The sequence below is a fragment of the Dromiciops gliroides genome, chromosome 1, assembly GCF_019393635.1.
Source record: "Dromiciops gliroides isolate mDroGli1 chromosome 1, mDroGli1.pri, whole genome shotgun sequence".
NCBI classification, from domain to species: Eukaryota; Metazoa; Chordata; class Mammalia; order Microbiotheria; family Microbiotheriidae; genus Dromiciops; species Dromiciops gliroides.
In genome coordinates this window covers 543,398,152-543,423,867 of record NC_057861.1, presented here as the reverse complement: position 1 = coordinate 543,423,867, position 25,716 = coordinate 543,398,152, and the positions used below count along the sequence as shown (strand labels likewise).

General features: G+C 38.1%; 1 protein-coding gene across 1 annotated transcript in view; it reads left to right on the top strand.

Annotated features, from left to right (window-relative positions):
- Nucleotides 1–25,716, top strand: part of OTOA (otoancorin) — a 90,311-nt gene that overhangs the window by 52,920 nt on the left and 11,675 nt on the right. The window contains exons 24-27 of the mRNA XM_043977442.1: nt 6,630–6,772; nt 10,188–10,324; nt 11,512–11,609; nt 17,985–18,180. Of these exons, the coding sequence (XP_043833377.1) occupies nt 6,630–6,772; nt 10,188–10,324; nt 11,512–11,609; nt 17,985–18,180 (574 nt within the window). The remainder of the gene's footprint in view (nt 1–6,629; nt 6,773–10,187; nt 10,325–11,511; nt 11,610–17,984; nt 18,181–25,716) is intronic.

Here is a 25,716-nt window from a genome sequence, read left to right as displayed (position 1 = left end):
TCCAATAAAACAAAAAATTTACAGATTGAACAAGAAAACAAAACCTCATAATCTGTTGCTTATTAGTTTTATTCAAGTTTTTTTTTTCTCTTTATCCTTTTTTTCCCCCCTTTAAAAAAAGTCTTTGTTATGTGGAGTGGCTCTCATGAAGGGAGAAAGGTACCAGAAGAAATTAGGTAATATATCAAGAAAAATTTTAAAAGAAAAAAAAAGCAGCGAATTACACTCAATAATGTAGAGAACAAGCTACTACTTCAATGAGGGATCTTTAGATACAAGCAAATAACAAATATCTGCCATAGCTGTGGAATTTCCCTTTTCCCAGCTTGAAGAGAAATCTGTTTTCTCTTGGTTGCCTCCTGCTCCCACCCCTAAACCAGGTAGGCTTTCTCATTCCTGTGGCCCGTGATGAGGAAAAAGATCCTTTGGTTCTTTCTGGTTATTGCTCCAGATACAGCCCCATGAATCAGCCAAGATTATTGGTCCAGAGAGCCCAGAGTTGGCTGCTCTTTTCCCCCTGGTTCCTATGCCCAGAAATCTTATTTTCATTGTACTTTTTCTAGTGTCAGAGTTAGTTCAGCTCTTCAATCTGCATGCATTCCTTTACTTCCTGCTTTGTAATACAATTTTCTTTCTTCCCTCTACACCTCACGGGGCCTTCTGCATTCTTTTATTCTGCCCTTTTGCCCTATAGATTTGGCCCTATGCCAGAAGTTTTCTGGTAGTGATATTATCTGTTGTCCATTTAAAAATATTCCCTGGAACAGCGAGGTAGCACAGTGGATAAAACCCCAGCCCTGGATTCAGAAGGACCCGAGTTCAAATCTGGCCTCAGACACTTGACACTAACTAGCTGTGTGACCTTGAGCAAGTCACTTAACCCTCATTGCCCTACCCCAAAAATAAAATAAAACAAAATACTCCCAAACAAAGTTACTTCCAGTAATTTTGGAGACCAAGCAATACAACTATGGGTTTGTAGAAAATAGAAACTTTCTCTTTTAAGTGGCCACATGAAACATTAGAACTAAAATGATTTCAGATAAGATAGTTAGAATAAGACCATGGTGAGGAAAGGACATGTGCATGCGTGCATGCATGTGTGTGTGTGTGTGTGTGTGTGGATGTGGATGTATGTACATGGGTTTGATGATTCTGTTACATTAATTCTAAAATGTAACTTGTTTTTATATTTAGAAACTTACTCTGACTTTGAATGTTTTTTTCCTTTTGTCTTTGTATCTTTCTCCATGCATACATATAGTGGATATATAGTTGTATGTGTGTATACATACCAGGTAGTATTATATACCTGTGTATGTATTGTATACATGTGTATGTATATGTATGTATGCATACACATACATATATACACAATACATATACATGTATATAAAATTTCCTGGTTCTGCTAATTTCACTTATTTCATTTCACAGGTATTACATATATATGTGTATATGTATATACATGCACACACATATATACATATACATACATACACACACACACATATACATCTATATAAAATTTCCTGGTTCTGCTTACTTCACTCTACCTCAATTTATATGCCTCACCATGTTTCTCCGAATTATTCATAGTCTTTCTTATGGTACATTTTTTTGGAGATCTGATACATTCATATATCACAATTTGTTTATGCATTCTACAATCCATGGGCCCTTATTTTTTGTTGTTTGCTACCACAAAAAAGTACCACAATGAATATTTTTAGTTAGATGGGACCTTTTTATCTTTGACCCCTTTGGGGTAAATGCTTAGGACAGGGATTTCTGGGTCAAAAGGCATGTACATTTTAGGCATACATTTAAAATTTATTTTTAAAAAGCATAATTCCAGGGGCAGCTAGGTGGCGCAGTGGATAAAGCACCGGCCCTGGAATCAGGAGTACCTGAGTTCAAATCCAGTCTCAGACGCTTCACACTTACTAGCTAGCTGTGTGACCCTGGGCAAGTCACTTAACCCCAATTGCCTCACTAAAAAAAAAAAAAGCATAATTCCAGATTGTTTTACAAAACAGACTAATTCTTGGCTCTGCTAACAGCACATTAGTGTGCCTATATTTCTTCCACCATTGATTATTTTCATCTTCCATCTTTGCCATTTTACTGAATGTGAAGTAAACCCTCAAACCTGCTTTGATTTGTATTTCTGTTATTGTTGATTGGGAGCAATCTTTTATAAGATTGTTAATAGTTTGCATCTATCTTTTGAAAACTGTTTATCTCCTTTGACTGTTTTTCCATTAGGGAATGGCTCTTGGTCTTGTGTTAATTCCCTATACATATATATTTGATGTGGAGATTTTTCCCCAGTCAACAATTTTCTTTGTCTTAGTTTCATTGATTTTGTTCAGACAAAAACTTTTCAAACTTGCCCCATCACTTTCTACCTTGTATCACATTGTAAATACCTTGAGGGCAAGTACTGTGTTGTTTTCTTTGTATCCCAGATGGTTTGTATAATGTAGATCCTTAACAAATGTTTGTTTAAATGAATTGAATTGAATCTACATTTTATTGCTTTAAGTGTCATTGATGCCTCTTGACCCAAAGTAATAATATTATGACACCCATCCTTCTTCCTATTTCCTTTCACCACTTTTAGCTCCTTCTGCCAACTATTTTTTTTCTCTTTTATAACTCCCTAGCCCCATTGGCACCAATTTATTTGATTATCTTTTTCTGTTTACTGTCAGTTAATTTCTAGTCCACTGAAAATTTGCACCTATAAGGATCACATTTAAACTTAAACACAAGATCCTTCTGTCTGGGACAAAAAGATATGCACAACTTGCATACAATTGGGAGAGAGCCAAAGCACCCCAATATAATAAGGAAACAGTAGAACATTAATGGAGACAGCTAGGTAATGCAGTGGCTAGAGCACCTGGCCTGGAGTCTAGAAAACATGAGTTCAAATTCAGCCTCAGACATTTACTAACTGTGTGACCCTAGGCAAGTCACTTAATCCTATTTGTCTCGGTTTCCTCATCTGTAAAATGAGCTGGAGAAGAAAATGACAAACCACTTATTATCTTTGCCAAGAAAACCCCAACGGGGGACATAAAGAGTCAGACATGACTAAAACAACTGAACAACAAGAACAATAATGATAGGCAACTAAAAGTAAATTCTTTAAGGTTTGCAGAGGTTTCACATACATTATCTCATTTGACTTTCACAACAACCTTATAACTTGGGTGCTATTATTATACCATTTTGCAGAGGAATAGGCAAGTGTCTAAGGTCAAGTGACTTGCCCAGAGTTACACAACTAGTAAGTGTCAAGTATCTGAGGCTGGATTTGAACTCAGGTGCCGGTGCTCTATCCATCCACTGCACCACCTACCTGCCCCGCCCAATTACATTTTAATGTAGTTCTGCTGTACTAAGAAGTATTGCTGGCCACAATGAGGCCTGCTGACCTCAGACACCTCTGATCTAGAACACTGGACTGGGCATTAGGGACTGAGCTCTCACCAGGAATTTTTGTGTCCAAGACCAGTAGCATAACACATACTTTCACCTAGAAGGGGAGCAAAGAGGAATGGGGGAGAAGTCAGGCATCTAGCAGGTTCCTTTCTTAACTAATCATTCTTGCTAACTAGTTGCTAAGCTCTGTCTTTGTGTAAGTCCAGGGTAAGACCCAGTTGTCTCCCACCCCCACCTCCCCCTTCCCTTCATCCCTAGTTATGGCCATGGTTAGGAGACCTGAATTCTAGCACCAACTTTGCCACCACCTGCCATGTTGACCTTGGGTAAGTTATTCAACCTCTGTTTCTTTGTCTGTAAAATGAAGGGATTGGACAGGGTGATTAAGTTCCTTGCAGTAGTAAGTTCTGTGGTGATGTGACATCACTTAAATTAGAGGAACAGCCAGTTTTCCTGGAATTATACTAATGGCTACTTCAGTCAAAGAACCATTACAAGAAAGAAATGGTAAAAAGTTCAGTTGTGAACAGAGTGATGGAAATCTTATAATTATTTACTCCTCAGCCCTCAGTATTTCTTTCAAGGTGTTAGCATTAATTGCCTTGGAATCATTAGCCAAAGGCTCATGGAGTCACACAAGGGAATCCATTCTGATTTATCTCTCATGCTGGGCTTCATTCTTATAGACATTATTGGCAAGAACAATTTAATGCTGCCTGGAAAGAAAATAATTTAACTTTGAAATGTATTGTTTGTATTCACTTTTAATTACAGGTATGTCTGATATTCTGGGAACTTGAGTTATTAACAAGAAAATAATGGAGCTATACCATCAAGTCCTGACTTAGGAAGTTAGGAACAGAAAGGGAAAGGATTTCTGTCAACCCTTCTTTATTTTGACTCAAGAGATTTTAATAATAATAATAATAATAATAATAATAATACCTTGCAGGAATTCTTTACCTTCATTCCAGCATTTAGGACAGAAGCAAAATGGTTCAGGGAAAAGAGTTCTGGATTTGACTCAACCCTTCTTGAATCCCAGTCTAGGAGAGAAAAGGACATTGATGCCAAAATTATGCAGTCTTTGTTAAAAAGCAAGTTGGGCTGGGGCAGCTAGGTGGTACAGTGGGTAAAGCACCAGCCCTGGAGTCAGGAAGACCTGAGTTCAAATCTGGCTTCAGACACTTGACACTTACTACCTGTGTGACCCTGGGTAAATCACTTAACCCCAATTGCCTCACCAAAAAAAAAAACACAGTAAGTTGCTAGGTAATTCATGTATAGAATGGTTGGTGTCAATTCAGGCCTTTTTATGATTGCATTTTTTCCTTAGTTTCAATAAAAAGTCTCAAGTAAGAGGTACCCTATTTTTAGTAAATAGGAGATATTTGGTTTGCATTTCAACCCCAATCATGACTTGAGTCCATGTAAGAAAGAATAATGGTAAACATACTAAAAGATACAGGAGCTAAGAAGCTATAATGACTAGACTTTTATTTTTAAAAATCAATTTTATTTTGTTTTCAGCTTTGAATTCTTTCCCTTTTCCCTACCCCTCCTACAGCAATTGAGAAGGCAAAACAATAAACCCCATTATAAATAGATATGATCATGTAAAACAATTTGCTATATTTGCTGTGTCCAAAAGAAAGAAAGGAAGAAAGAGAAGAAAATATGCTTCAGTCTGTACTTTGAGTCTATCAGCTCTCTATCTGGAAGTAGATGCCATGTTTTATCATGAGTCTTTTGGATTTGTGGTTGGTCATTGTGTTCATCAGAGTAACTAAGTCTTTTAAAGTTGATTATTTCTATAATATTGCTGTTACTGTATAAATTGTGTCCCTGGTTCTGTTCACTTTGCTTTGCATCAGTTCATCAAAAATCTTCTCAGGTTTTTCTGAAACTATCCCCTTCATCATTTCTTATGAAATAGCATTCCATCACATTCATATAAAATCACTTCTTCAGCCAATGACCAATTAGTGGGCATCTTCTCAGTCGCCAATTCTTTGCTACCACAAACAAGGCTGTTATAGATATTTTTATACATATAGATTCCTTTCCTCTTAAAAAAAATCTCTTTGGAACATCAGCCTAATAGCAGTATTACTGGGTCAAAGTTAAATAACTTTTTAGGCATAGTTCCAAATTGCTTTCTAGAATGGTTGGACTCGTTCATAATTCTGTCAATAGTGCATTAGTATTGTACCTGTTTTCCCAAAGTCCCTCTAGCATCTGTCATTTCCCTTTTTTTTGCCATCTTAGCCAATCTGTTGGGTGTGAGCTGGTACCTCACAGTTGTTTTAATTTGTATTTCTCTATTAGTGATAGAGCACTTTTTCATATGACAATTTATAACTTTGATTTTTTTCCTCTGAAAGTTGTCTATTCATATCTTTTGATCATTCATCAATTGGGGAATATAAATTTATATAAAACAGTAATTTTTGTTGGTTTAAAATGAAAGGTCAACTTACTCTTAGAAAAAGTTAACTTGGGGGCAACTAGGTGGCACAGTGGATAAAGCACTGGCCCTGGATTCAGGAGGACCTGAGTTCAAATCTGGCCTCAAACACTTGCCACTTACTAGCTATGTGACTTTGGGCAAGTCACTTAACCCTCATTGCCCTGCCCCCTCCAAAAAAAGAAAAAGTTACCTTAATTGTCATTGGTAATTAGGGAGGCACCATGGTATTGAGAGACTGAGTTGCTGACCCTAGTTCTCTCTCTCTCTAATTGTGATATTAAGTAAGTTGAATCATCTCTATGGGCCTTGGTTTTATCATGTATAATATGAGTAAGATTGAATTGGATAGTCTATGTGGTACCTTCCTCATCTAAAATTCCATATATTTAAGGTAGCTTTCATGATGACTCAAAATATAGTAAATTTCTTTTCTCCTTTAAAAACAACTTGAATAGGGGCAGCTAGATGGCACAGTGGATAGAGCACTGTCCCTGGATTCAGGAGTACCTGAGTTCAAATCCGGCCTCAGACACTTAACACTTACTAGTTGTGTGACCCTGGGCAAGTCACTTAACCCCAATTGCCTCACTTAAAAAAAAAAAAAAACACCAACTTGAATAGTGATCCTGGAACAAGTTCATTTTTCTGTTATCCCCACTCATGCCTGTATATTTATTTTACCTTTTCTCTCATTGTCTTGTTACAGGCTAGTGCCATTCTTCGAGGCTTTCTGGAAGACTCAGGCCATCGAATACATGAACTAAAGAGCTTTGATTTAGTAGGCCTTGGTGCAAACTTGTGTGCCATCAGCGTTAATGAAGTTCCATTGATAAGTATCTCAGAATTTAGGTAAGAAATTACCTAAATGATAGTACTCTGGAGGACTTGATCCACTTGCCTCCAGAGAAGTTTATCAAAACTATCACCAATATTTGAATGAATGAATGAAAATGCATTTTTTTAAGTCCTTATATGGGCCAGGCACAGTGCTAAACTCTGGGGAAAGTCATTAAAATAGAGATAGTCAAGGGGGCAGCTAGGTGGTGCAGTGGATAAAGCACCAGCCCTGGATTCAAGAGGACCTGAGTTCAAATTTGACCTCCGACACTCAATACTTACTATCTGTGCAACCCTGAGCAAGTCACTTAACCCTCATTGCCCCCCACAAAAAATAAATAGAGACAGTACCTGCCCCAAGAAGCTTGCATTCTAATAGTGAAAGACAGCAAATAAAAAGAATATGTGACCAAGGAAGGGAGTTTTGTTCTGGGAAGGTGAAAGAAGGGAAAGAGGGATATGTCTCAGTGGCAGACAGACAGTGAAATGGCCTGGATGGATAGATGAATGGGATTAACATGCTAAAGCTTGATCTAGTATTTAGGGCCAGCCAATATTTAGTAGACTAAGTGGATTAGTTTGCATACATGCAGTGTCACTAATCAACTGGGTTAGGCTCTAGGGAGCTTCAAAAATAACTGGGTTAACTTTCACAGGGAATGAGTTCTAGATTCTAGAACAGGGCTTCTTAAACTTTTTCCACTCACCACCCCTTTTTGCCCAAAAAATATGTGGGCGAGCCTGGCTATATAGGTATGTAAACTAGGTATACATAACCTTTTACTGTTCCCAAATTTTTTGTGACCCTCACATTCAGTTACATGACCCCATATGGGATTTCAACCCACAGTTTAAGAAACTTTGGTCTAGAAAATCTAGTCAGGGGAATGGCTGGTTCAGATGGGAAGGAACAGGCACATGGATAAGATGATGTGATGGCAGGACCAACCAGTTAGATGGAATGTGAAGCTAAAACATGTTCTGGTGGCTATTTTATGTCTTTCCTCTGCTACAAAGTACTTCGTTGTATCTAAAGTATATGCTTTTTCTAAAAAAAAAATGATTTATTAAAGACAACGTTGAGCCTCTCACTACAAACAACTAAACATACTTAGTGCTTTTTCATTTAGATTAATTTCAGTTAATGAAGTATTTCAGGCACTGCTTTGAAGGCCTCATAAGGATTCTTTGTCCATTCACTGAAGTTTGATTATAAAGAAATGAAATTGATTTTTAAAAACATACCACGGGGGCAGCTAAGTGGCACAGTAGATAGAGCACTGGTCCTGGAGTCAGGAGTACCTGAGTTCAAATCTGGCCTCAGACACTTACTAGCTGTGTGACCCAAGGCAAGTCACTTAACCCCAATTGCCTCACCAAAAAAACAAAACAAAACAAAACATACCATGATGTTTTACATAATTGCATATGTATAACCTATAGTTGGTTGCTTACTACCTCAAGGAGGGGGAGAAGGGATAGAATTTGGAACTCAAAACTTTAAATAATGATGATTATTATTATTTTAAAAAAACATACCGTGACTTAAGAATTCAAATGAGCATTGTACTCTTCATAGTAGTCACCTTGGAAGGCCATGCATTTATACTAATCCTTTGAAAGAACTACATTCATTTCAATATGTAAATGAATAAATATCTGTCATAATAACATAGGGGCATAATCATGATTATAGTAACAGTTCCTTTTTAGAAGTTGTATTGATATTTTTTGGTTTTTATAGCAGTCATTTCCTAAAATACACCTTCCTCTACGTTGTAATTGAACCCTTCTTAAACAGAAATAAAGAAAAAGCTGAACAAAACCACCCATAAAGCAATTGAGTCTGACAGTGTATATACTTCCACACCTATAGTTCTCTCTACTGAGAAGAGGGAAGCATATTTCATTATTTATTTTCTAGATTAAGATTTCATACCATTCTTTCCATAAATAGGGGACACATTATGACCAGTGAGCTATGGACATGATTTTAATGAACTGATCTTATCGCTTCTTGGTTCAGAAATCTTCAGTGGTTTCCTATCGCCAGCTGAATAAAACTCAAACTATTTGGCCTGGCATTTAAGGCCCTTCTCAGTCTGTTTCTATTTGAACAACCTTTCTAGCCTTATCACATATTATTGCCCTCCAAACAAGCCAGGCTCTGGCCACATTGGGTCTCTCTCTATCCCTCAAATAAATGGACTTTGCTACCTTCCCCCTTTTAATTGAATATGACTCAAATACCATTTCTTCTATAAAACCTTCCTTGATGTCTTTTTTCTCCCACAATCAGTAAAAATCTTTCCTTCCTCAGATTTCATTTGTATATTTTTAATGCAGAGTGAAATTTTGTATTTATCTTCGTAATCTGTGTTTGTGTCTTACCACCCTGTGAGGTGGCAAGCTTCACTAAAACAGGAAGCACATTTTATCTAAATTTTGTATTTGTCCTGCAGCCTAACATAGCTCTTTTGTTGTTGTTCAGTTGTTTCAGTTGTGTTCAACTCTTTGGGACCCCGTTTAGGGTTTTCTTGGCAAAGATACTGGGTTGGTTTGCCATTTCCTTCTCCAGCTCATTTTACAGATGAGGAAACTGAGGCAAACAGGGTTAAGTTATTTGCTCAGGATCACACAGCTAGTAAGTGTCTGAAGCTGAATTTGAACTCATGAAGATGAGTCTTCTAGACTCCAAGCCAGGTTCTCTATACACTATGTCACCTAACTGCCCATAATATAGCTCTTACAGCAAATGCTTAATTCATAATTCTTGAATGAATGAATGAAGAAAGTTACCTATTTCCCCAATATTCTGGACTTCCAATCTGTATTTCTTTGAGAATTGTATATTTATAATGAAATGAAATTGATTAGTAGTATAATTAAATTCTTGAGAGGCAGATGGCATTGTGGATAGAGAACTCAAAACCAGAAAGACCTTAATTCAAATCTTGCCTCTGATATATACTGTCTGTGATCCTGCGCAAGTCACTTAACCCCTTGCTGCCCTCAGCAGCTCTCTAAAACTAAGTTGCAGATGATCTTCCAACCTGCATTGGTAGAGGGAGTTTCCTCACCTGGGAAGTCCCTATACTGACCATTCCCTATCTCTAATGAACTTAATACTTTTAGTTATGCAATCCTCTATATGGAGATTGTGTTTTATTTTTTTCTTTTTGTCAAGAAGCTTGTGAAAATCTTATTGGTTCCAGAGGGGACAATGTATCCCATGGTTTGTTGCCTTTTTCCGGTTGATAAAGAAAACACAATCCTAGATATTTCCCACTTCTTGATCTACTTCCAGCTCTCAGGCTGAGTCAAAGAATGGGATTTGGACAAATCAAACCTGGGAAGTGAGACCACATTTGAAATATTTTCCTGCAGGGTGCACCAAAGTAACTCTATAATGCTTCCTTTTTCCTAGCACTGTTGCTGCTAGAATTGGTACTCTGCTCTGCAGTACTCCGATCCTGGGAGCATTCAAGAGGAAGGCAGAGGCTGTGTTTGGGGATCCTACCGAGTGGAGCAGTTCAGTGATACGGGAGCTGGGCACCATTGCAGGTAATAGGTGCACTGTACTTAGATCCAAGCATTGCCTTGTCATTTCTCCCCACCACCCCATCCTGACAATACAATTAGGTACAAAAATAAAAATTGAACAGCTTGCTAGCATATGCACTAACCTCAAACAGTACTTTTCCTGTAAAGAATGTATTAATTAGTCCAAGAAAATCTGTGTTTCAGGTCCAAACTGGTGATAAATGAATGAGATTAACTTCTATGCTAAATAGTTGCTAGGTGGTACAGTAGATCTCCTAACCTGGAGTCCATAAGACCTGAATTCAAATCTAACCTCAGACACTGGCAAGTTGTGTGACTCTGTGCAAGTCTTTAACTTCTAAGTGCTCCCTCTCCTTTGGCAAAGGGAATTTACATCCCAGGAGTTCCCTATAGTGGTGAAATCATAGATCAAATCCCATGAATATATATGTGTGTGTGTGTGTGTGTGTGTGTGTGTGTGTGTGTACAGTGTATGTGTATATTTATACACACATATGTATATGTATTCTAATATATTTTTATTCTGTAGTTCTAATATTGATAAGAATATCTGGCTATTCAAGTATTATACTATTGTTCAGTTGTTTTTAAGTCATGTCTGACTCTTCATGACCCCATTTTGGGATTTTCTTGGTGAAGATACTGGAGCGGTTTGCCATTTCCTTCTCCAGCTTATAATTACAGATTGATTACAGATGAGGAAACAGAGGCAAACAGGGTGAAGTGACTTGCCCAGAGTCACATAGCTTGTGAGTGTCTGAGGCTGGATTTGAACTTTTTGGTCTTTCTGACTCCAAGCCTGGAATTCTATCCACTGGGCCACCTAGCTGCCCATAGACAAATACACACTTATAAGTATATATACATACATATGTGTGTAAACACATATATGTGGATGAATATATACATATGTTTTAAATATTTTGTGATGTTTTCCACTTTGTTGTAATTTGTCATCATCACATTAATAAGCATGTGGCTACTTGAATGCCTCATAGGCAATATATTAGTGAAATGATTGAGGTTTACTATGTGTCCCTTCTTTTTAATGAGTTGTTGCAAAGAGTTGCTTCCCTAGTGTAATGATTATTGTGTGGAAAAAGTGAATCTCTCCATTGCATTGCACTTTGAATAAAACTAGGTGTTCACAAGGGAACAAAGCCATCCAATTTTTTTTTCTTCCCTAGCTGGACTAACAAAGGAAGAATTAAGTATGCTTGATAAGAATTTAATGCCTTATTTCCAGCCAGCAGCAATAAAATGCATTCCTGAAGAGATCTTCAAAGTAAGTACTCTGTTCCTAAAGGACAAATATGAGTTAGAGTCATTTTTCCTCATACAAGAGACTGATGAGAGATAGGTTCTTACCTTGGAGGTAATCTGCATTGTTGTTTGTATTCTAATGGAGCCTACTGGTGTCATCCTCACCATCCATCTTGAGGTGCAAGATTTTTTTTTAAGTAACTGTCCTGGGTCCTGTGTGTGTGTGGCAGGGATATTTGTAAGCGTTATTATAGGGATGGTATTATGGGCAGATAAGGACAGTACTTAATGAAGCAGATTATTGGATATAGGATCTAGAGTTGGAAGGGACCTTAGAGATCATCTGGTCTACTCCTATCATTTTAAAGATGTGGAAACTTAATCCTAGAGAAGTTAAATGTCTTGCCCACACTCACATAGGTAGTAAATGGCAAAGCAAAGGTTCAAGTTCAGGTCTCAAGCACAATTTCAGTATTCCATGTTCATCACTGTCTACTGCCCCTTTCAGGCTCCTTATTGCTCTCCAAAAGACTGTCTACCAATCCTGGACAATTCCTTTGAACAAATTCTCATTATGTTGTATCACAAGGCATCATCGTTGTTACTCTTTACCATCGATCTTTTTTTTAGGCTCCCTTTTTCTTTTTTTAGACATTTTTACTTAAAGTTTTGAATTCCAAATTCTATCTTACTCTCCTTCCCTCCCTCCTTGTCTCCCTCCCTGAGATGGTAAGCAATCAGATATAGGTTATACATTTCCATATTGGTCATTTTGTACAAGAAGGCTCAAATAAAAGAAAAAATGAAAGAAAGTAAAAAATAGCATGCTTTAGTCTGTATTCAAACAGTATTTCTTTTTCTGGAGGTGGATAGTATGCTTCATCATTAGTACTTTGGGATAGTCTTAGATCATTGTATTGTTGAGAAAAGCTAAGTCATTCACAGTTCTTCATCGAACAATATTGCTGTAACTGTGTACAATGTTCTCCTGGTTCTGTTCAATTCACTATGCATCAGTTCTGAAATCATCCTGCTTGTCATTTCTTATAGCACAATAATATTCCATTACAATCATATACCACGTGAATGTAATGAAATACTATTGTGCTGTAAGAAATGATGAGCAGGCAGATTTCAGAGAAACCTGGAAGGACTTACATGAACTGATGCTGACTGAGATAAGCAGAACCAGGAGAACATTATACACAGTATCAACAACATTGTGTGTTAATCAGCTGTGATAGACTTAACTCCTCTCAGCAATACAATGGTCCAAGATAGTTCCAAGGGACTCATGATGGAAAATGCTCTCCAAATCCAGAAAAAAAGAATTATGGAATCTAGATGCAGATTGAACCATACTATTTCTATTTTTTTTTGGTTTTTCTTTTTTGAGGTTTTTCCTTTTTGCTCTGATTCTTCTTTCACAGCATGAATAATGCATAAATACATTTAATGTGATTGTATATATAACCTATATCAGATTGCTTGCTGTCTTGGGGAAGGAGGAGGAAGGGAGAAAAATTTGAAACTAGAAATCTTATAAAAACAAATGTTGAAAACTATCTCTACATGTAACTGGAAAATAATAAAATGCTTTTATGGAAAAAAAAAGATCTGAAAGCCTAATCTCAGGGACTTAACTATTGATGAGGAAGCTGAGACCCTATTTATTGGCAAATTCATGCTATACTAATAAACCAATTGTACTAGGGAAAAAAAAACCCAATCATATACCATGGCTTATTTAGCCAATTGATAAACATTCCCTCAATTTTCAATTCTTTGCCACCACAAAAAGAGCTGGTATAAATATTTTTGTACAAATAGGTTCTTTTCCCTTTTTGTTAACTATCAGTCTTAAAAAGTATGAGGGCAAGTCAACAAAAACAAACACATTTTGGAAACTCCTATATGTAAAACATTGTATTAGGTCTTGAGAGAAGTACAAAGAAAAGAAAGACATCATGGTATTGTACCTCAAAGGGCTTATAATCTAGGGGAGGGGTGGGGGAGAAAAGAAAAGTACAAAAATAACTATAACATAATATAAAATTCCACATGTTAAGTTCAATAGAGAGGTACAAAATGTTCTAATAAAAATCGTATTTTGATGCTTTGATGGTCCCATGTTCTCATCAATGAGGGTATTCCCTCCCCTGGTGTGGATCACAAACTCTCCATGCCCTTTTTTTGTCTATATCCTATCATAGATTCCCCCATGGAGAACTTTAAATGCTTTTGGCTTTCCTCTAAGTCTTCTAATGTTTTGCAGGCAACAGAGGAACATTCAGGTCACCCTTTTTTCCCCCCTGATTCTCAGTTTACCACATTTTCTGGTCAAAGGTATGTCTCTGATGTCTTCTGTACCACATCTTGTGCACAAACCATCACTGATGGTATGTTGCAGGCTACCCAACACATATCTTTCCATCGCTTTGGGGTCAATTGTAATTCTTAATTTTCTAAGATCACAGCTTTTCATAATTTGTAGCCATAGCATCTCTGAGGAAATATCAGTGTTAAATACATAATCTTTGATAGCAGGGCACAGCTTGGTATCTTTAAAAGCCCTGCACAATTCCCCAAATGTAACTCAACCCATTTCCTTCTTCCACTTCAATTCTGGGCCCAATCCATTGTCTATTTCCAGTGCCTACCCAAGATATATAATGAACTAAGTAACCTGCCCAAGTGAATGTCATAATCTGAACAATATACATGCATGATGAACTTTTATTTTCTGTGCTTCAAATATTTGCTGTGTGGATGGCTAGGCCAACTTCTTTCAAATAGTCATGGATTTCATTCAGATGATTCCATAATGGATTTTTGTTTTGTTTGGTTTTGGTTTTGGTTTTGGTGAGGCAATTGGGGTTAAGTGACTTGCCCAGGGTCACACAGCTACTAAGCGTCAAGTGTCTGAGGCTGGATTTGAACTCAGGTCCTCTTGAATCCAGGGCCAGTGCTCTCTATCCACTGTGCCACCTAGCTGCCCCGATTCCATAATGTTTTAGGGCTCTATGCAACCAGCTCAATGTCTGCAAAAAACTAGCATCTGGAGAATCTTACTATTTATAGTAAACTATTCCTCCACTCACACTTTGTGCAGGACATTCTCCTTAATACCTTGTGGTGAGCATCTGCCTTCCCATTTTATGTCCCATTTGATATGATAATCAGAAGATTATTGAACAAATTTATCTTTATCAGTGCATCTGGCAACATTTGCATGGGAGACAACTTGTTGGAAGAGAGCTTTTAAGACTGCATTTTGCTATGGCAAGTCAAAGCTTTTTGTGTAACCAAGAAACAACAGCGAAATGTTATATCCCTGTCATTGGTTGTGGAACCATGAAGATGCAGCATCAATAAAGAAAGGTTCCTCTTTCTTCTAGTTCCTTCCTCATATTTTCATCAAGGATACTCCTGATATGTACATAGACCAATCTCTCAAAGAATTTATACAGGTTAAGAAAGTAGCTCTATGAGTCAGTAGTTACTGATGTGTTCTTGATCTCCTTTTTGGGGGGGGGGATTAGTCTTATCTATGACCTTCTTCCATTCATTCCTTTATGTTTCTTTTCTTCTTTGAGATATCTTCCCCCCACCCCAGGGCAATTAGGGTTAAGTGACTTGCCCAGGGTCACACAGCTAGTAAGTGTCAAGTGTCTGAGGTCAGATTTGAACTCAGGTCCTCCTGAATCCAGGGCTGGTGCTTTATTCACTATGCCACCTAGCTGCCCATTTGAGATATCTTTAAAACTTGAACTCTGGATAACTTTTAAATTGTCTCCTTTAGAATAGATTTTGTTTTTCTCAGTATGTATTTGATCAGGTCTAGTTGCTTTTCCTAAACTAATTACCTTGAGTGCCATGTCCTGTTCCTCACGAGAACATCAGTTATTCTGAGTTGCTAGAGTGCAAATAAGCCCTTTTTTGCCATGCCCGTTGACTGACTGCCACCATTACTGGAGAAGGTGAAGGCAATTTCACGGGATTAAGAGCTACTTTGTATTTTTGGCTATTTCATGGGTTGTCATGGCCAAAGAATTCATCAGCTAATAGCCAACCTGTTGTTGATGTGTCTTTCTATTTTTTTAGATTGGCACTCAGACAGAAGATGTGGTCTATTTCTAGGACCATGTTAGAAGCCCTTCCTGCTTGGTAAAACCTACATTCTTGGTAGAATAATAATCTGTTAGCATAGCATTATAGAACCCAGGGTTACCGCCACACTATGATAAGGTATCAGAATACAAATTTTATGGAAGCGATTAATAATAATAGTAATAATTACACATAAACATTACAATTAATATATCTATGTGAAAGGATATAGCTTGGGACGGCTAGGTGGCACAGTGGATAAAGCACCAGCCCTGGATTCAGGAGGACCTGAGTTCAAATCCAGCCTTAGACACTATATACTTACTAGCTGTGTGACCCTGAGCAAGTCACTTAACCCTCATTGCCCCCCCAAAAAAACTGAAAGAAAAAAAAATTTTTAAGCATATAGCTAACCAAAAAAAAAGCATATAGCTTAATTATTTAAAATTGTCTTTTTTTTTCAATTAACAGGCATTTATTTTGTCTCCCATCACATTGCTCCCTCCCCACTGAGAAAGAAAAAGGGGAAAAACAAAACCTTTGTAGCAAATAAGCATAGTCAAGCCAAATAATTCCCACATTGGGTGTGTCCAGAAATGTTTCATTAGGCATCTCTGTCAGGAGCTGGGTAGCATTTTTCATCATCCTTCCTCTGAAGTTGTAATTGTAGCTTAATTATTGTGGCATCTTTTTTAATGTAATAATCATTTTTATTTATAGTTTTGGGTTCTAATTTTTATCCCTCCTTCCCTCCCTCCTCTCCCCCATAGCTGAGGCAGCAAGCAATCAGATATGGGTTATACATGTATAATTATATAAAACATTACCATAATTGTCATTTTGTACAAGAAAACTTGATTAAAAGGAAAAAAATGAAAGAAAGTGAAAAATAGCATGTTTTAGTCTGTTCCATCAGTATCAGTTCTTTCTTTGGAGGTGGATAGTATGTTTCATTGATAGTCCTTTGGGATTGTCTTGGATCATTGTATTGTTGAGAAAAGCTAAGTTATTCATAGTTCTTCATTGAACAATATTACTGTAACTGTGTACAATGTTCTCCTGGTTCTGTTTACTTCACTATGCATCAGTTCTGAAATCATTCTGCTTGTCATTTCTTAGAGCACAATAATATTCCATCACCATCATATACAAATTTGTTTAGCCACTTCCTGATTGATGAGCATTCCTTTGATTTCCAATTCTTAGCCACCACAAAAAGAGCTGCTAAAAATATTTTTATACAGATAGGTCTTTTTCTCTTTTTGGAGATGTCTTTGGGATATAAACCTAGCAGTGGTATTGCTGGATCAGAGGGTATGCACAATTCTGTAACCCTTTGGGGATAGTTCCAAATTGCTCTCCAGAATGGTTGGATCTTTTCACAACTCCACCAACAGTGGATTAGCATCCCAGCTTTCTCACACCCCCTTCAACATCCAATATTTTCCATTTTTGTTATATTTGTGTAGCATCTTTTAAAAAGTGTTCTTAGACATATTATTTTATTTGAGCCTCACAAGAACCCTGTGAAAGAAGGTAGTACCAATAATACTATCCCTATTTTATACATGAAGAAACAGAGGTTCTCCTTTGCATCAGTTATTTGTGTATGTGTGTACCCTTTTATTAGATCATAAGCTCCCTGAAAACAGTTGCTGATATCTCTGTCTTTGTATCTCCAGTACTTTGAATACATTGGGCACTTAATGTTTGTTGAGTTTAACTGCTTTGTTCAAAGTTGCTAAGATTATATATTAACCTTTTTTGTGTGCTGGGTCACTTTGGCAGTCTAGGGGAGCCACTGAACCCTTTCTTAGAATAATGTAGTTGGATGAATAAACTAAAATACATAGATTCACTGAGAAAATTAATTATAACGAATACAGTTATCAATTAAAAAAAATTTTTTTGTGGGGCAATGAGGGTTAAGTGACTTGCCCAGGGTCACACAGCTAGTAAGTGTCAAGTGTCTGAGGCTGGATTTGAACTCAGGTCCTCCTGAATACAGGGCTGGTATTTTATCCACTGTGCCACCTAGCTGTCCCCTATCAATTTTTTTTAAAGTTCATGGACCCCAGGTTAAGAACACCTGGTACAGAATAACAGCTTAGAAATGTGAACTGAGTATTCAGTAGAGCAAAGAAAGAGCATGGGGTAGTTGGAAGGAAGTTCTTTGTCAGGGTCTGCACAACAGTTGATAGAAAAAAATGTAGCTCTAAAGACCTCTAGTTTTTGAAGTATGAGGTGCCAGGTTCTGAGGGTGTTTTTCTTCTTTACCATCCTCCAGGAACTGTCTCCAGAGCAGATCTCCAGTTTGGGTCCTGAGAATGCTGCCTGGGTGACAGAGCCCCAGCGGAGACACCTCAACATGTTGCAGCTGCAGAGTCTCCAGTTGGCACTAGATGGCGCCAAGACCAGCTCCCAGCTCGAGGCGCCACTGAACATGGGCACCACCCCCATTACACATTCCCCTTCCTCTGACTGTAAGCAAAACTATGTTTCTGTCCTTCTTTTCTCCTCCCTACAACACACACACATATGCAGTATACTGCACCAGAGAGATTATGAGAGACAGGGTGATGTTCTCCACTTAGTGCCCAACAAATTTCAGGCAGTCCTTCACCCTTCTCTTTCCTTGGCCAAATTATTCCTAAAATATGGCAAATTAGGCTAAACACTAAGGTCTCAAGTTGGTGGCTTTTTGGGGGGGTGGCATTTACCTGTAGTGTCTATTGGCTAGCTTGTGACTTAAGACAAGGGAGTTAGCTTCTTCCAGCTGGCAATAAAATAGATCTTTTTTCATGAGTGTGCACAAGATCAATCCTTTTTTTTTTTTAATGAGGTAATTGGGGTTAAGTGACTTGCCCAGGGTCACACAGCTATTTAAGTATTAAGTGTCTGAGGCCAGATTTGAACTCAGGTACTCCTGACTCCAGGGCCAGTGCTCTATCCACATGATCAATTCTTTTTGTTTTGTTTTGTTTTAGTGAGGCAATTGGGGTTAAGTGACTTGCCCAGGGTCACACAGCTAGTAATTGTTAAGTGTCTGAGGTCAGATTTGAACTCAGGTATGTACTCCTGACTCCAGGGCCGGTGCTCTATCCACTGCGCCACCTAGCTGACCCAAGATCAATCCTTTTGAAAGAAAAAATACAGGCTGCCATCAATTAAGGCAAAGCAAATGGAATTATATCATGCCCTTCCCCCATACTCATTAAGCTTCACGATTACTCTTCTCCTTAAAGACTGCCTTTGATTTTTCATTTTAACCAGATTTCATCTGGAGGAAAATGTCGATAGGGAGTTGTTGTATGGAAGAGAGGAGAGATACTATATAGTTTGCACAAGGTCCCTCATCCATCTAGAGTTGACCTTGGATATCATACTCACCTAGGACTCACCTCCCTGAATTGGTATTTTCCCCCCTTCTTTGAATGTACTTTTAGTTCATGGGATATAGTTCATGGGTCACTGAGAGTAAAAAAGTAAATGATGTGGGATAGATATCAGAGGCAGCATGATGTAGTGGAGAGAGAGCTGTCCTTGGAGTCAAGACCTGGGCTCATCTCACTTCTTGTGTCTGCAGGCTATGCGAATATGGGTAACTCACCAAACCTCAGTGCTTTGGGACATTCTTTAAAACTATAAAGTGTCAAGTAGTTGCCTTTATGCATTAGAAGAAATACTTTTGGGGTAGCTAGGTGGTGCAGTGGATAGAGCACCGGCCCTGGAGTCAGGAGTACCTGAGTTCAAATTCGGCCTCAGACACTTAACACTTACTAGCTGTGTGACCCTGGGCAAGTCACTTAACCCCAATTGCCTCACTTAAAAAAAAAAAAAAAAGAAATACTTTTCTCACTAGAAGTTGTTTATACCAAAGAAGTCACAGGTCTAGTACTATATATTCATATCTTGAGGCCATGCAGTTTCACTGGGTGGTCCCCATGTTTGGAATTCTCTCCCTCTTTCTTTGCCTCCTCACTTCCCTGATTTTGTTCAGGTCTCAGCTAACATCCCTTTCTGCAGGAAGCCTTTCCCTTTGCCTTCCCTCTTAGATTATCTCCAATTTAATATATATGTATATGGTATGTGTATGTGTATATGTGTATATATCTATATCTATCTACTTACCTATCTTGTTTGTATATAATTGTTTGCATATTGTTTTCCCCATTAGTATGTGAATTCCTTGAAACTGGTTTTGCCCTTCTTTGTACTCCTAGAGTTTAACAGAGTGCCTGGCATGTGGTAGGTGCTTCATAAATCTGCTTAATATAAACATGATCAAGATTAGGGAAGACAGTTATGGCAATTCCCTCTTTTTTCTTTCCTGTCCCACATAAAATAATGATTCAAGTTGTTATTTCTAGAATACAAACATATAGATATACATATTGACTTGATTTGATCATTGATACATATGTATATTTGTATCGATATTCTAAAAATAACCTGAATCAATATTGAAAAGGAGAGGGAAGAAAAGGAGGAATTCCATGAATCTTTTCCTCAATCTTGTTTATACTCTTTTCCCCAACCCCCGTCTCCCTATATAGGGTTTTGTTTTTTTTTTTAGAGAAGAGGGAAAAGAGATGAGAAGGAAAAGGTGGGACAGGTGTTAGATACCTACTCAGAAGCTAAAATAGAATCAAAGCTGCTAGAAGAAAATCTGGTGTTATTTCTCCTTCCTCTTCACTAGCACCTTAAGTATCGACTCAAACCAAATATTACTTTGGAAATTTTATGAAAAGAGACATTATTATCCTGCATATATGGATAAAAGCTAGTGATACCTAAATCATGTAGCATTTTATACAAAGGGACTTCTGGACTCCTCGGAATACAGAAAACCTCCCCCAGGACATCCAAGTACAGATCATTTGGATCATAAACAATAGAAATGCCACCATTTTTGTTTGCCTAATGGCATTTTCAGTTAGGAGCTATTTGAAAACTAGAGTTGAGGAAGTTTAAAGAAGAGAAGCATCATATATCCAAAAGAGTCTGCATCTCCACTTCCTTTGGGAAAGTGTTCCTTTAGAGAGACTGTATCATCTAAAACAAAACTCTATTTAAGTGTTGGTCAAAGAAAAAATGAAACTATGACAGAAATATTTATGTGAAAAGAAATATTTCTAAATCCCAGTCAATGACCTATTTATTGAAAACTATGTATGGTTAATAAAGCAAAATTCTGTTGGAGACCCAAAGTCAGGCTTACCCCACAGAAGGTGTACTAGAAAATGACCTGTGGATACAATTTGCAGAGAGGGAACAATGGAGTAAACAGAGGGAAATGGGAATAGGAGGGATGTGAAGAGACAAGGATAAGTAAAAAATTCCAGAGAAATTATTAGAGTGTGGTATCTCTGGGTTTTTCAGTGGATTTGACAGGAAGGCAAGCTGGGTAGAGCACAGTGTCTCTTTAATAGTGGGTTGGCACATGTGCCTTTCTGGGTCCTTAAAAAGACAGAACTGTCAAAAATTGGAATTCATACAATGTCTGCTTTCATTGCTTCAAATTCCTGGAGAGTAGGTATTATTTCATTCTTTGTATTTCCAAAACATAATAGAGTGCCTAGACGTAGTAGGTGCTTAATAAATTCATATGAATTGATTTCCACTATGCCATGGTGTCTCTCAGTGACTAAGTAGTTGCAATCTCCAATTGTCCTGATGTATATCTTGCCACTGGACCCAGTCGGCTCCAAAGGAGAGAATGAAGCTGTTGACTTTGAACAGCTCTGCCTCACTTAAATCCAGTTCCCTGCAAGTCATGACATCACCTCCCTGGTATCATAGTCCTCTTCAAGAACAAAGGACAAACAAAATTGATTGAATTGGTGGAATTAATACTTTGCTGAAGAAGCAAGTGATGTGATGTTGGGGGAATGGTGGAGGTGGTGAGAGTAGAGGGTGGCATATATATTTCTTTGCAGAAATCAAAAAGACTTGATCTCTTCAGGCTAGGCTTGCTTTTCTATGAGGAAAGAATGAGTTGGCACATTGTCCATGTTTTGGAATAAAGAGGCAGATATATATGAGAGCTGGGGTTGTCCCATTCTCCTCCTTCCTGCCTACCTAGTTTCAGGAAGTTAATAATTTACTGTGATCTGTTGTCTACATAGGACAAATCTCCAAGCATTAAATACACAGGAATCATCTCCATTCATTGGCTGTACTGGAATTTGGTTGTACTGCTGTTTCAGCTCAGTGGGCCATTGATGAAGGTTTATAAGGTTTTTGGTTATAGAATTTTTATTCTAACTGAATTTGATTAATAAGAGGAAAACTTTGGAAACAATTTTTGGATCCCAGTGATCTTTTTATTTTAAGGGAGAGAAGTTTCATGGGTAATAGTTTAACATGCCCCAACCTGTTGTTAGGAGGAAGCCAGAGAGAGAGAGAGCTCCAGTGTTGCTCAGCAACCTGTGTTCTTCTCCAATATGGTTAGAGCTATGTGCACCCCTGAATAATTCCCTGATTTCCTGACTGCTGGCTTCTTTTTTGGTTCTTCTGTTGCCTATCTCTATTTTAGTTGCTTTAACAATAATAGTAAAGATACTTAAAAAAAAAAGATACTTCCAAATTATTTAGAGATTTACAAGTTACAAGGCACTTGACTAAGTCTCACATGCCATCCTTGTGGACAGATACACACAGATTTATTTGTTTGTTTATTTGTTTGGGTGGATTCAGAATTGATTGGATAATCCAAACCAATGGCTTGACAGGCCAATGTCAACTTGGAGTGAAGTTTCCAATAGAAGGCCCCAGGGATCTGTACTTGGCCTGTGTTTTCCAATATTTTTATCCATGATAGATGAAAAGAGAGATGTTATATTTGTCAAATTTGCAGTTGCTATGAAGCTGGGAGGGAGAGCTAGCATGTTAGATGACAGTAAAGGTGTGAAAAGGTCAGTAAACTAGAATGATGAAGTGGATCAAATAAACTAAAATTTCATAAGAATAAATGTAAAGCACTTAGGATAAAAAACATTTCTTTACAAATTCTATGGTGTGGGCAGTATGGCTAGTCAACAATTCATGTGAAAAAAAAATAAGATTGTAAGGTTCTAGACCAAGAGCTCAAAATGAGAAACAAAAGGCAAAAAACCAAACCAAACCCCACAAATTCTGCATCAGTGCCATGTTTTGCCAAACAAGGGGGTTGATAGTCATGTTATACTTTCCCCTGATAAAATCCACATCTGGAATGTTATGTAGAACTTGCCTAGAGGAGGGTAGCCAGGATGGGGGACTACAGATCATATCATACAGAGTCACAACTGGCATTTCTCATGCCCTATATCAAGCTTCTCCAAACTCGTGCCCTACCCTCAACTTATTTGTTTGTTTGTTTATTTATTTTATGATAAATTCAGTTGGAGAATTGAGGAAGGCTCTGTCCTCTGGGGAGAACTCATTTTTTTCCAGTTGCTTGAGTGGGGCGTGCTGCCATCTAGTGGTAGTTTCCTATTTTAGTCTTTTTTTGCTAACTAGGTGCTAAACTCAAGTTTTTCCATGCTGCTGTGCTGTGCTTCCTACATTTCAGCACAGTGGGTCAAAGTTCTGATCACCCCAACCTAGTTTCAATTTTGCACATAAAGATCCTTTGAAGGCCCTGGGGTTGTTTATACTGATAAAAAGAATTAGGAGGAACATGATAGCTGTCATGTGGAAGAGAGATTAGCCTTCTGTTTGGCATTAGAGGACAGAACTAGAAGCAAAGGGTGAAAGTTGCAGAGGCACATTTGGTCTCTTTCTTTCCTTCTTGCCTTCCTTGCTTCCTCTCTTCTTCTCTTCCTTCCTCTCTCTTCTTCCTCTTTTCATCTCTTCCTTCCTTCCTTTTTTCGTTCTTTCTCTTCCTTCCTCTTCCTTCTTGTCTCTTTTTTCCTTCCTTTCTTCCTGTTTCTTCCTTTCTTCTTGGAAGTTTTCAGATGAAAGCTGGAAAATCACTTTTTGTTTTTTTGTTTTGTTTTGTTTTGTTTTCGCAGGGCAATGGGGGTTAAGTGACTTGCCCAGGGTCACACAGCTAGTAAGTATCAAGTGTCTGAGGTCAGATTTGAAATGAGGTACTCCTGAATCCAGGGCCGGTGCTTTATCCACTACGCCACCTAGCTGCCCCTGAAGAGTAGATTCTGGATCAGCTTGTTTGTCCTTATTTTCTAAAGAGAACCGAGGACATTAAGAGGGTTGATTTGCACATGAATTAGATATAAGTGAGGCAGAGCCTTGCAAAGTCATCAGCCTCACTCTAGCCTTCAGAGTCATTGAAGTCCAATGGCAAGACAAAAGTCAAGATAACTAGTGATGGCCTGAGATGCTTATGTTTTGTAAGATATTTTCATTTATTTGCTATTGGGCTAAATAGCCTCGGGAGTCCCTTTTAATTCTGAGATTCTATGATTATTTTCTCAGAGCAACATAATGAGGAATATAGAACAAGTATTATTTTATCTATGTTACTGATAAAGAAATAGGGGCTCAGAAGTTTAAATGGCTCAATCAAGATATCATAGCTAATAAATCTTAGAGAGTGACTTTGGATCCAGGCCTCCCAACTGAGGATCATAGGAGTTAGTAAAAGAAGGGCCGTTAGCGATTATCTATTGTGACGAGTAAAATTAAATGTGGTCTGTTATTAAAAATAAAATAAAATGTGGTGGCCCTATTACTGTCCCAAGCGTAGGGAAAATTTGTAACTTAGAAATTAGAGGCTACTGCACCAGTTTTGGGTATTAAACATTTATTAAATATTAGCGGGGCAGCTAGGTGGCACAGTGGATAAAGCACTGGCCCCTGGAGTCAGGAGTACCTGAGTTCAAATCTGGCCTCAGACACTTGACACTTACTAGCTGTGTGACCCTGGGCAAGTTACTTAACCCCAATTATCTCACCAAAAAAAAAAAAAAAGGAATTAAATATTAGTAAAGAGAGCCCATATGGCTCTGAAAGATAGGAAAGCCTAGCTAGGAAATAGAAGAGAGAAAATGTGGAATTGTAGAGGGCTGCATCTGCTCTCACCCAGTTCAAGCACCAAAGAGAGTGAGTGTCTGTGCAAGCTTGCTGAGGGCCGGAGCAGAGCCCGCCCATAAACATTGTTCAAAGCTAATTGGCTAGCATCACTCAAATCTGTTGGTTCACTGGATGTGCAGTTGTGCTGAGGTCAGAGAACAAATCCTTTGGCGGGAACAAGGTTTTCAGATGGTGTGGTTTTGAATGCGGGAACTTCCTGACTCTGGGCTGACCTTAAGAAAGGTCAGGCCCGGCTCTCTCAGCAACCCCTATTATTAATAATTTTCTCACACTATGTAATGTTTTAATTTTGCAGATGAAGAAACTGAGGCCCAAGAAGGGTACAACTGAGGTAAAAATGTGAATTGGAAAGGACTTCAGAGACCATTTAGTCTAATTTATACCTAAAATTGTGACTCGCCCAAAGTCACTAGCCCCAAGTAACTAGACAAGCTAAAATTTAGATCCAGGTCTTATGACTCCAATTTCAGTGTTCTTTCCACTATACCACACTGCCTCTCCTAGGTTAGACTTTATTATAGCTTTCTGTCTGCTCCTTTAGCTTTGGTATCTCAGTTTTCTCCTCTCTACCCCCTAACCATTGGATTTTACTTGCTGCCAAGACAGGACTCCAAACTTACCACCCACCCCAATCTATTGAAACTGGCTGTTAACCCCTTAGTTCCTTTTAAGCACTTGAAGGAATTGACTGGCTTAGTAATAATTTGCTACCAATTTAAGTGGAAAATTGATGAAAAAAAATAATCAAACTGACATTTCTGATACCCAGACCCCTAGCCTCAGAAGACCTTCAGGGAAAGGTAACTATACCTCTCAAAGCAGCCCATTCCCTTTGTGAACAGGTCTGATTTCTAGGAATTTTTTCCTTCTCTTCAGGCTAAATCTGCCACTTTGTAACTTGGACTTTCTGTAAACTCTGAGAGTCAGGGCTATTTTTTGTCTTTCTTTCTATTCTTAAAACTTAGCACAGTGCCTGGCAC